The sequence below is a fragment of the Callithrix jacchus genome, chromosome 1 (genome assembly GCF_049354715.1).
Source record: "Callithrix jacchus isolate 240 chromosome 1, calJac240_pri, whole genome shotgun sequence".
In the NCBI taxonomy this organism is placed as follows: domain Eukaryota; kingdom Metazoa; phylum Chordata; class Mammalia; order Primates; family Cebidae; genus Callithrix; species Callithrix jacchus.
In genome coordinates this window covers 109,841,950-109,855,474 of record NC_133502.1, presented here as the reverse complement: position 1 = coordinate 109,855,474, position 13,525 = coordinate 109,841,950, and the positions used below count along the sequence as shown (strand labels likewise).

Here is a 13,525-nt window from a genome sequence, read left to right as displayed (position 1 = left end):
CAAGTGCCCAGGGGATACTGACAATGTAGGTCCAAGACCACACTTTGAGGAAGTCTTTTTTAGTGATTACGTAGGCTAACTACAAAGTGAAAGTGTTCTTGGTACTCAGAATAAACTGCAAAAGGGAGGGATCATTTGAAAATGTAAGATGGAGTTTAAATCCTATTATTTAATTCTAACTCAGCAAATTTCTGAGGAGTAATTCCCAAGTGCTTACCCCAAATTTCTGAGGGGTAAGCTCCCAAGTTCTTTTGTATTTGATGTCTCAGAAACTAGTTTTATCATCACAGACTCATAGGCTTCTAGTGATGGTGGAGGAATCTGGGCTCCACAGAATAATCAAAGACGTCCAAAAAGACAATCTTGATTTCACCCTGACATCCCCACATAAGCCAGATGTTCTCAAAACACATTCAATTTATACAGGTTTCTTATGCAACCCATTTTTTTTTCCTTTTGAAAATGTTCAGAATAACTTCAGGTTACAACTTTGATACAAAATTGCCAAAATTTCAGGTTGAAAGCATAATAACAATTTTTTTCTCTAGATGTCATAAAATTATCAGTGAATAGAAAGGAAATGATTTCATGTATTTGAACATTTATCAAACCTAAAACAAGATTTTGTCTTTAGCTGCTTTCTGGTTCAAGAGGACGTGAAAAGCAAAGCTGGCTGGATTTGCTTTCTGGGCTTTTTAAAAATTTACTATTAAAAGGACAGCTTATCCTGAATCTCTCAGTTAAGCTACTTTTTGACATTGCTGTGGAAGTAATGTATTTACATATTGTTTGAATATGCAACTTAAAGAGCAGTATCATAGCTAGAATCTTAGCTTGATTGGTGATGTTTCTGTATATATCTGCCAGGTCTGCTGAGCTCAAGGAACACCCTGGAGATCCTTAGAAGAAGGTATCCGTTGGCTAGATGGGAACTGGTACTGTTTTAACTGCTTAATACAGAGTATTTGAAGTTTAAAGCCACAAACTACAATGAGAAATACCTTTACATTGTGGCCCAATACTCATCTGCACAAAACATATATTCGTGAGTGCACATCTACATACAAACATGACTATGTATATATATGTACATATATACATATGACTGAAACTAAAGTTTCATGAAGCAATACTTATCCATACTGTGTACAGTTAATTCTGATTGTTTTGTACTCTATTTACTTAATTTTTTAGAAATGCTAATCGGTACTTACATTATTGATTTTGTAACCCACTATTTAGTTGCTCCTTACATTCTGAAAAACACTGCTTTGGGCAAATTAAAGAGGAGTTAAAGCATTAAAAATACATATATGAAAGACCTGGGAACAGAGTCTCCATTGTAGGGGTTTGTTTTGTTTGGCATTTCTAACAGGTACCCAAATGATTTTGATACTGCTGGTTCAGGACCACATTTGAAGAACTGCAATTTTAGTGATTATAGAGACTAACTGCAAAAGGAAAGTGTTCTTTCGTTGTTCCTGGTTGAATGGCTACTTATAGGATGTACCCTCCTCTTCACTCACACCAGAAGGCTGTCATTTCATACAGGTGTGAGCGGTGGCTATATGCTGATGCCAGCCATCACAGGTACCTTTTCTAAACTTAAGTGTCTAAGTAGAAATGTTTCTGTCTTACCTGATTTCAGATACAAACAAAATTTAAAGTCCTAGAGATCAGAAGAGAAAATACCCAGGAGGAAATTCTTGGTTTTAAATGTATCCTCTTCATTAAGATTCTCTAAATAATTTACTGTTTTCACAAGAAAACAGAAATGCTATGTCTTTGAGAAATCACTCACTGAGGAGGTTAACAGAGTAATCTGTGTTAACAGGCAAATGCAGTTGTTATACATTAGGTAACTATTTTTATGATTAAAATTTATCTAGTTAAACCTTTTTGTTGCCTAGTAACTTCATTTTAAATCATTTTTGAGTAATACTTATCAATCATTTAAAAAATTTTTCAATTAGAAAGTAAATCATTTGTTAACAGTAAATCATTCAGCAAATTTTGATTTCATAATCTACTCCTCAGAACATAGCTTCATTACAACAGAAGATAACTTTATTACAAATTTGAAATATTTCCACTTTATTTATATTCATGTTATATTTGTATATGATGGCAATAATGTTGAATAATCATAAAATCTAATGATAAATCTTGGATTTCATTGTTAATACCCAAGGATGTCTACATATCTCAAGAAAATCCAGCAATCCCACATAACCTCAGGTTTCTAATCTGTTAAAAAAAGAGATATTCCTTACCTTTCCTATTTTACAAAGTTGTTATGAAGATACAATGAGAATTAATATAGACTTTGTAATTATAAAGCATTGTACTGTTCTATTTTCCAATCACTTTAACAGTTCTAGAAAAGAAAGTGTCTACCATGAAACCAATTTTAATTACAGTGATAGTTGAATATACCAGTCTTGACCTTTAGTCTTTTAACAAAAGATTAAAAAGTCATTTCAGAGTCAAGAAAACATGCCTTGACCTATAAAGGCAATAAATAAGATGATGTAATTACTCTTTTTTCCTGCCTTATTAGCATGTAATGGAATGACACGTTAACATTTACATTAAGAAAGAGTTCTAATTGTGCATATATATGATATTCTGTTTGGGAAATTGCATAGATGTGTATGTAACCAACATGTCCAGGGAAGCCTCTTTTGGTTCCATGTAAATCATACAGAAGACAACACCTCTTCCTAGTTGGCTGCATTTCAAACTGAGGTTTACCTTTTTGGCATTATCAGCTGCCCCTAAATGATCCCTGTGCTCCAGCCAGTCTTGATTACTTGTACTAGAAGCATGTGCAAGTGGCATAGTTTTTACTGAAGATTTTGTAGGGGAAAGCACTGTTTAGCATCATACTCTCTAAAAGACAGTCACACAAAGCCTCTTTGTACCACCTTATTCTCCCCAGTCTGTCCTTTTATTTTGCCAGTGATCCTTCAACTTCACACTTTCCAGGTCTGGGACCATTCTATCTCCTCTAAATCTCAAAATCTCTCAATGCTTCAGTGAACACTTAAACCTGAGAGCAACTCTGCAAAACAAAGGGCCATCCTAGGAGGACTCTCCTTTAGAAGGCAATGGGGACTTATAGTAGAAAAATGTGTTCCCTTATAATAGGGAAAATGTGGGATTTTTTTTCCTATTACATTTTTCTTTTTAAAAATATGTATTGCCTTAGAAAAAATAAAATATTGATCCCTTCTTTGAGCATGGGAAAAGAGAACACAAGCACAACATTTACTGGACATCATTTGTCTCTTCTCCTCTCCACCCTCTTTTCTGCTTTGCTTAGGTAAGACTTTTCTCCAAAGTCTCTTTTTTGATGCTGATTTTTGGACAAATATGGCACAAGTCTCAGGTGGCTCTTGAGTACTTAGAGACTGTCTGCCTGTCCTTCATTCCAGCAAGGCAGCATTAGCGTCTTAGTGATTGGGAAAGTTTTTAGCCTGAGTTTTAGGCCACAGATTTATTGTACTGTCTCTGTCCCCCAGCAGATAATAGCTGCCCTGCACCCTACAGGTCCTTCCTAGAGGGGTTGCTGTATCTCTGTTGGAGCTCCACTAAATTTTGTACTTTTTCTTTCCTGGATGTGAAATATAACATCTCCCTTGCCCTTTCTGAATTCCTAATCCTACTTCTGAGAAATCATGGAAGTTCCCTTTACTGCTGTGGTCCGTCACAAAATACACATGCTTGGCATACTGAAAAGAAATGATGTCCTCTGTCTTATAGAATCTATGCATTTTTTTTCTTGAATCTACCCGACAAGAACAAAGGCCAGCTCATTGCCTGTGTGGTCATATTTTTATCACATTTGTGACCATGCCACTTTGTACACTGGAAGCAAATTTATTGGTATAGTCTCTAGCTCTCCAGGCTTAGCATGGAGATCATTCTGCCCAAATGAAGATAACTCCGGGGATGGTGCCTTTCGAGGATTCAAAGTTTGGTTAGGGGAACTGACTCACATATGTGTTTACTGTAATTCTCCAGTTCCTGTCTAGTGCCCCAAATATTTTCTTATAGCAACCCATACACCCTTCCTCTGTTTGTTCACTCAGTCGAACTCACTCACAGCAAAAGTCATTGCATGGGGGTGGGTTGTCTCTATACTTTCTGATGAAATTTAATTTACTCTGAATTGGCTTCATTGTAAACCACCGTCTCAGCATGTTGCTCCAACCAAGTTTGGTTTTTCTATTTATGTTCCTTCCATAGCATTTTGTCATATGACACATGGCAAACAGGCCTTTTCATCTTCATGATAATATCTGGTCAGAAATCTGGCATATAAATGTAGCAAGTTCTCCACATTACCTGAGCTTTGACTCTTCAACCTTTGCTGAGCTTTGAGACCACATATAATTCCTTTATCATTTTTCTGCCTGGAGACCAGCCACACTGACATTTCAACAATCTGTCTAAAGGCAGTGCTGAATCCCCCGCCCACCTCATCTTCTGAAAACTTTGCTGGCTTCCATTTCAAACTTCCACTGAATGGAGGTTTCTCATTTTTGACTAAGAACCAACAATCGCTCACCCTACCATTTGATCTTAGAGGAGTTGCTGTAGCTTCTTACCTGATTTTTAGGCAATAGTATAGGACCCTCATGAACCAATCTTCACTCCCAAGCACCGTGTACCCTAACATTAGATAATCATGGGGAGGAGGTGTATACCATTAGTGACTCATTACCAGGGTGATCATTTAATAGATACATGCAGGCAGTATATCTTAGTTCAGAAAATTGATTTTTTAAGAAAATAAAAGATATTTTCATAGTCTAAAGCTTTATAAGTTTAAAGGGCAAAACATGGAGAATGTTTACTATCCCCATTTTTAATGGAAAAAATTGACTTTTTAATCTAAAAAAAATTTAGTTCTCTGTCATTAAGTAAAAAAGGCAAAAAAAAAAAATTTAAAGAATCTAAGAGAAAGGAAAAAGAGAGGAAAGAGCAACACTTAAGAAGAGATATATCACTGAGGCCTTGAATTAGTTTAAATTAGTCTAACTTAGGTTGTCACAGGCCTCTTGTTAATGTGATTACAGTACTTTGCACTACAGTGGAAATTTCAATAACAAAATGATCTGTATTCTTAGAATAAAGACTATGCAGCAGAGAAATGAGCAGGAAAACATTTTAGAGTCTATTCATGTCAATGTGTTTGATACGTGTATTTGAAATGTTCTAATCACATAGTGATGAAATAAAGGCCATTGTGTTCATTTCAAGTAAAAATAAGGCACTATCAAGCCTTCTCCCTTAGACTCCCACCTTTAGAGCTGTAATTTGAAAATATGTTTGTATTCATCCGTTTCATTCTACTGCATTCTTGTTATCAGTTTCTCTCCTCAATCCTGGACTATTATCATTGCTTTTGATTTGGTTTTCCTGTCTAGATTCTCTCCTATCCTACATTATATCCCAAATTATTAATAATATATAAAGTGATATCAGATGAATTCCCTTTCTCAAGACTTTTTAACAATTGGCCCACATCCTATGTAATTGAACACTCCTAGCCAAGAAATTGCAGTCTGTATATATTTACCTGTTCCTAAAGGAACCTTATCATTTAGCCAATTGTATTAGTTCATTTTCATGCTTCTTATAAAGACATACAGGAGACCAGATGATTTACAAAGGAAAGAGGTTTAATGTATAACTCACAGTTCCATGTGGCTTGGGAAGCCTCACAATCATGGCAGAAGGCAAGAAGGAGCAAGTCACATCTTATGTGGATGGCGGCAGGCAAAAAGAGAGCTTGTGCAGAGAAACTCCCGTTTTTAAAACCTTGAGATCTTGTGAGACCCATTCATCATCAGGAGAACAGCACAGGAAAGACCCACCCCCATGATGCAGTCATCTCGCACCAGGCCCTTCCCACAACAAATGGGAATTATAGGAGCTACAAGATTAGATTTGGGTGGGGACACAAAGCCAAACCATATCACCAATCTTACCCTTCCTTGAACCTATATTATGCAATCTTATCTTGTTTGCTTTGCCTAAAGTGTTCACTAACCTGCCCCTATCAGGATGCCAGGCATTATTTGTCAAATTTCTACTAAAGAACCACCTTACCCATGCTTTGTCAAACTGTAACAGCAAGGAGTAATTTCTCTTCCTTCCTGTAATATTCAATTGTTTAATTCATTCTGTTTGTGTATATATATGTATATATGTGTGTGTGTATATATATATATGTATATATATATATATATATGAAACTGCTAGTTTAATGAATTTCCTACTATTAGCAGCACACACCATAGTTATATTGGGAGAGGGATAGTTGTTTGATTTTTATATTTTAAATGATTTTTATATTTCAAATTTAAATATATTTAAATTTGATTCTTATATTTTTTAAAAAACTACAAATTCCTTAAATCTGAATCACTTTTAAATTCCAGCTACCTGGTATTCTAATCATTTTCGTTGTATGAAGCTGCAAGGATATATCTTTGTTGAGGGTAGGAGCATTTCCTCAGATGATATGTGAGAATATTACATTGAACATTTAAGCCAGTAATCTTTTGGATCAAGGAGCCTACTTTTTTTTTGAGACGGATTCTTGCTCTTTGACCAGGCTGGAGTGGAGTGGCATGAGCTCAGCTCACTGCAACCTTCATCTCCCGGATTCAAGTGATTCCCCTGCCTCAAGCTCCAGAGTAGCTGGGACTACAGGTGCGCACCACCATGCCCAGCTAATTTTTTATATTTTAGTAGAGACAGGGTTTTACTATGGCCAGAATGGTCTCAATCTCCTGACCTCATGACCTGCCTGCCGCAGCCTCCCAAAGTACTGAGATTATAGGCATGAGCCACTGTGCCCAGCCAATGAGCCTACTTTTAAGCAAATTTTCCATCAGTGTTAACTGATCATCATTTCCTACCTTAAATATGACAGTTATGGGTATTATAATAAAACATCATTTAGTGTTAAGTATATTTTTACCTAGGAGAATTTTTCCTAAAGAATGAAGTTAACTTTTTAAATGATCTACAATAAACTGGAAGCATGGGATCTTACCAGTTCACTTTGAGATTAGTATTTTAGGTATCAGATGCTGATATATACCATCTTTTTCTTGAGATTGGCAAACTCTCAGACAGTTGAACAAATATTAACTTATATATCTAATTTATAGTAATGGAAAAGTTAACAAATCAGTTTAACCCTTGATGGGACTGGTAGAAACTTAGGCTAATTCGCTAACATTTTATCTAGCTAATTTGCACACCATTCCTCTATCCCTCTATACAACCCCTCCCCATATGCATAAAACTACCCCCTTGAAACTATAATAAACCCAAATCATGGGCTAATTCATAGGAGTGACATTAGTAATCCATTTGGAATCATACAGCTAATTAATCCTTTATAGCTTTGTAACTTCAAAATTCTGACTCATTAGTACTTTTCTTCCCCATTTTTGCATTATTCTTACGGCCTCTTCCTCACCCTCACTTTCCCACCATTGTCATAATATATTCTTATGGGTGATAGTCTCTTCCCTTACTGTTGTCCCAGAAGCTTTTATTCAGTCCACAAGCACTTACTGAGCACACTTTCCTCTTACCTATTTTAACCTTACTAGTAGCATGGCCCATTATACCTAGCAAAACCCATCTCCTGGCTTTCTCTGAAAATTAGCATTTTTCATACATCCCTACACTTTCCTCAAAACCTTAATAACATCACCTTTTCCCTGATTCTCACATACATTATCTACTTCCAACCTATTTTTTCAGCCTCACTCATACCACTCCCATATATATATGAAATGTATATATATGGGAGCCCCATTTTGTATATATATTCTTGCCATTTCCCAAATAGGGACACGTCCTGTACTTTCTTGCCTCCTGGCTCTGTTAAGTTGATTCTTCCTAGATTTTCCTCTTACCCCCTGAACCTTTCTTTTAATGCATGGATTTTGAATTCAGAGAGTCTATAAACTAAGAAAATAAATGCAAATTTTGTAGGCATTCTTACATACATTTTTTTCCAAGTAGAGAGTTCACAGTTTCCATTACATCCTCAAAAGGGTTGAATACTACTCAAAAGTTAAAGACTTTATTTTCTTCCACCTTCCTGAACTATACTTATATTTTTGTTACAAATAGTCTTGTTTGGTGCATTAGTCTGTTCTCATGCTGCTGATATAGACATATCCGAGACTGGGTAATTGATAAAGAAAAACAGGTTTAATGGATTCACAGTTCCAATGTCTGGGGAGACCTCACAATCATGGCAGAAGGCAAAAGGCACACCTTACATGGCAGCAGGCAACAGAGAATGAAAGCTAGGCAAAAGGGGAAACCCTTTATAAAGCCAGTAGATCTCATGAGACTTACTCACTACCATGAGAACAGTATAGGAGAAACCACCCCCGTGATTTAATTACCCCCCACTGTGGGTCCCTCCCACATGATCTTTTGCACATGACCTTATATATGACAGGCACACAGTTGCTATGTATTTTTTATAAAAAACAACAACCCATCCTTTAAAAAATATAATCAGGGCTATGATCCTTTCATGTGATTAGAATTCCGGTCAATGTATTTTAAAATGATTATAATAAATACATGTTAACTTTTTGTATGCTTCTTGGAAGTTCTTCTCAGTGAGGTGGCAACTAAATGTCCCAGTTATCCCACTGGACTAATTAATAAGACTCAAAAAATTCAGCCCATGGGTTTCCAAGTAGGCTCCAACATGCATGCTGAGGCTGGTGTCTTCCTTGTAGAAGAACTCAGTCTTTATTTCTTAGTTGTCCTATCATTCTGTGTTTTTTCCTTTGTGTTTCCTGGGCTCCACAAATTCAGCACAGGCCTAAGTCATTTAAGCAGAAGATTCCTAAAGCCAAAAGAAATAGCCCTTTTGTTACCTGTATTACAAAGTAACAACACAAAGAAGCAGCAAAATTCTGAAGGTCCAAGGCATTCTAGAATGTCAGTATATCTATTCCTGGGGAATTCAGTTTCACCTACATATTTCCTTGCTCCTTTCCAAAGCTGTTAAAAAAAACTGGCCAGAAACAAGAAGGCCGTTTCCTAAAAGCCTGGCCTTTTAGGGAATCATCTGGAAATCTAGGACTACCATAAAGTAACAGCTTTAGTAACAGAAGCTGACTTTTTTTTTCCCAGAGAAAGAAGTGCTGGTTTACCCAACTGAAAGTGATTATTAACAAACCCAGAGCATGGACTTCTCCTTTAATGTTCCTCAGTAATTATATATCTGGTAATTTACCTTTCATTTAAAATTATAATATCAGGTCGGGTGCGGTGGCTCACGCCTGTAATCACAGCACTTTGGGAGGCCGAGGCGGGTGGATCACGAGGTCAAGAGGTTGAGACTATCCTGGTCAACTTGGTGAAACCCTGTCTTTACTAAAAATAAAAAAATTAGCTGGGCACAGTGGCGCGTGCCTGTAATCCCAGCTACTCAGAAGGCTGGGGCAGGAGAATTGCCTGAACCTAGGAGGCAGAGGTTGCGGTGAGGCAAGATCGCGCCATTGCACTCCAGTCTGGGTAAAGAGCGGTAACAAGAGCGAAACTCCATCTCAAAAAAAAAAAGAGCGAAACTCTGGCTCCAAAAAAAAAAAATTATAATATCAAAAGTTATGGATCATTTTATTTTTATTTAGTAGACTGAAATCTTACCTCAAATTCTCCGAACTCAAACTTTAAAGAAAATGTAGGTATTATGGCAAATGAGGGTTTTGAGCAAATTCTTCCTGTGAGTGAATTATAGTCACATGAATCCTTTCACTTGTTTTCTGTTTGAAAACAAAGCACTTACTGATCATATTTTAAGAGCTATTATACCAATGTTCATTATAGTTTCACAGCTTAACATTTTGGTAAAATGTTTGTTTATTCATTGCATTTATATTACTCTTTCTGTAATGTAGTATCTCTTTTCATTGGTGCAATATCACTATTTTCAAGTATAATAATAAACTGCATTAACATCCCTTCTGGCAGAGAAAATGTTTTAGAAGCCAGTTTACTTAATTTTGTTATCTAAAAAATGTTAACAGTAGGATAAATTGTATTATATCTTCCTGTGAATTAATTTAATATCTATTTTAAGGATTTTTTATGATTTCTTAACCTAACGTACTATTCTCAGTATTATGTTTTATTAACTCCAGGGAAGATTTAGCAACGTGGGAAAATAATGTAAAATAAAATTAAAGCTATCCCCAAGTCATTTAGAAAAAAATTAGATTTAATGTTGATATAATTGATACTGAATGTTCTGTGTATAAAGTGTTTTATAAAGAAATTGGAAACTTTGTAGAAAATTAAGACTGCTATGGATATTACAGTATTATTTTTCTTTGGGAGGGGGCAGTATCTTAAAATTTCAAGGCATTATCAGTTTCCATACCCAAAGTGTAAGAAAGTTAACTATGTTTTAAAGCTTTAAATATTTTTATAACAGCTTATACTGAATTGTTGATGTAATCAGACTGTTAAAATAATTAAATCAATTTTCTCTCTTAAATTGCATGGTATGATTTTTTTCTTTTGAGTTTAGCTAATATTGATGATATAGCTCAGTATCCAAATACAGGGTGTTCAGTACCTGTTTTTAATGGAACATGCTGTACTACCAGGAGCTGAAAGATAGATAACTTTATCCTCTTATTATATATGAGGTTATTAGGAATGTATCACATTTATCAATAACACCTGGTACTTAATTCATAATTGCTCATGGTATACTGAGATTTCACTGAATAAAGCTGTTTCTGTGGCCGTCCCTTCTCTTTGTTGGCTCTGAATTATTTTCTCTTCTACATTCCATTTCTGCTATCATTTCTTATATTTCTGCCTTACCACCACATCCTAAATATAATGTAGGGACCATCATTACCTCTTCATGTTTGTTCATACTAACAACCCTCGCTATTTCCAAATTTTAATACAGGATTAACGGAGAGATGTGTAGATTTAGCAACTTTTGGACATTAATGAAAGAATCTTTGTTCATTTGCATTAAAATGTTAATGCATACTAAACTCAGAATCTGCAGTGTGATTTTCCTTTCATGACCCAATAGCACTAATATTAAATACTCTTTAGGTGGGAGACTATTTAGAAAGAGAATGGTTACTATCCCACACCCTTAACTATGAAAGTCAAGAATGTTTCTTCATCAGGAGAAGAATCCACTGGGGTTCCTGCTCCTCAGGTCTCCATTCTGATTATAATTATGGAATGTTCAAAAAATGTTTACTTTGTGAATGGGCTTATTGTTAGTGTGCATATTTTTATTTTATTCTCTGGAGGGTGGGGAAGAATGGGGGGAAACACATTAAGTGATAGCTGTTCATTAGCAACCATTGAAGAAGAAATTGAACTTTAAAGAATCTATCAGAAATTCTCTGGTCAGCCTTTTATTACTATCTTGTCTTGAGCCCTGTTTTTAATGACATCTATTATCAGATTGAAATGGCGATTGAGACGCTGCAAAAGTCTGACGGTCTGTCCACTCACAGAAGCTCTCTTCTCAACAGCCATGTAAGTTGCCTCTTCTTCGTGTACACTAATCTCTTGCTTGTTCTGCATGTGTTGCTTGCCTCTAAATGCTTGTTTTATTTATTATTTATTTTGCTTCTTAACCTTCCTTTCTCAGCCCCTAATGATCTCTGTGTCATTTAATGGGTAATGTGTACAGTGAAATATCCAAAAAATAGTCTCCAGTATATTGCTTTATTAGGTTTCTGTACTCTTTGGGTACAGATAAAATATTTTCAAGTTAGTAACAAGTTCTTGTGTATTTATAAAAGGTAATCAATAGTAATTTTCAATATTTATAATGTTTTAGTTTGGTATTTATTATGAAGCAAATACTTGTAATCTGCATCTGTGTTAAACAGTTGTGTCTACTTGCCTGACCAATAATAATCTTTAAGTACAAAAAAGATTGTTAATGTCAAATCCAATGATGAACTTTGAAAATTATTTGTTTGCCAGTAAGACTGTGTAAGGTGGTCAGTAAACAGCCCCATAGTTGAACTCAGGTCCTAAGACCTAAAGAGAAGTGAGAAGTGAACCAAAAGAAAAAGTGACACTGTCGACAAGCCATAAATTGCTAACTGAGATTAAACAGAGTTAATCTCATTATAACTGAGATTAAACAGCATTACCATTACTATTTCCTGAAGCTGTTCCCTGTTGTCAGATGCAGATATCACTATGACACTGGTAAGTGTAAGAAGGGTGATGATAGTTTTGTGAAATTATAAACATTTTTACCAACCGTTCACATTTGGGAAACCAATGAAAATGCTAATTAAAAATTTGTTTTGTTGAGATGATTTCTGAATATATGGAAAAATGTAAATAGACCCATGATTTAAATTCTTTTCAGATAGATCTGCTACCTTAACATTAGTGACATTTTAGTAAGAATTAGACTTTTCTCCCACAACTATTTGTTCTTAAATTTAAGGATAAAGTATTCTGATTTCTTTTTCATATAACTGAAAACTCAAATTAGATCGCCTAAATGAAAGTTTTTTAATAAACCTAAAACTTAAAATGTTTTCATTGTGCTTTTAATAATGTTTTAATTTTTATATCCCAAAATAGTGCTAAATACCTCCTCATGTTCTTACACATTTGTTTTTAGATGGGGTATTTTGTCTTGTTTCTTTTTCAAAGGAAAGTATCATGGAAAACAAAACCAGGTTACCCAACTTGGAGAATGCCTATAATTTTGGTGAAAAATTATACATATAAACTTAAAGATAATAGTATATATTCTGGCCCTTTCTTTTGAAACAATTTAAGAAATATACATTTTTTTTTGTTTCTGAAAATTGGTATTTCGTATGTCACTCTTTTATGTTTCAGACATATATTCCTGCTATGTTGGCAATAGTCTGTGGTTGTGTCAAAAGCTGATTTCCTGTATACTACTAGGATGTGTGTGTGGGAGGGGTGATGATCAACTAGTATTTATGCTTTGGAAATGGAAAGTGAAAGTGTTCTCCCTTTTAGTCAGAAATGTGCATGGACATAGAAAAAAAATGAAGTTTCTAGTTACCCTTTTCACTTTCAGACTTCCACGTTGTGCTTTGATACTCAGAGTTCATTTTTACTTGACATGTATACTTTAATAAAATATATGTCCAATTTTAATTTTAACTTCAGTTATTCATCTTAATATTTTTGTGAACAATAATGGAGGTATAAGAACACGTTTTTTAGATATTTTTAAAATGTATTTGTTGATTTGTTTGAAGCTTTTCAACTATGTCAGAGTTCTTCAAAAATCAGTTTTCTCTGTAGAATTCATCAAGGAAGGCAATTAGCAAATATTTATTGCAAAATACAGTTGCAAGAGAGTAAGGATTTTTGCATGTTTTATTCATCAAGGCATCCCTAGTGGCTAGAACAGGGCCTGGTACCTAGTAGATACTCACTAAACATTTGCCAAATGAATAAAAAGAAAAAATAG

General features: G+C 35.0%; 1 protein-coding gene across 41 annotated transcripts in view; it reads left to right on the top strand.

The window, feature by feature from the left end:
• Positions 1-13,525, top strand: part of RFX3 (regulatory factor X3) — a 304,192-nt gene that overhangs the window by 203,180 nt on the left and 87,487 nt on the right. For 30 of the 41 annotated variants that reach the window (XM_078368367.1, XM_017973370.4, XM_035304867.3 and 27 more), the window contains one exon: positions 11,506-11,580. The exons of the other annotated variants lie outside the window; for them this stretch is intronic. In XM_078368367.1, coding sequence (XP_078224493.1) covers positions 11,506-11,580 — 75 coding nt within the window. The remainder of the gene's footprint in view (positions 1-11,505; positions 11,581-13,525) is intronic. 41 annotated transcript variants of the gene reach the window in all.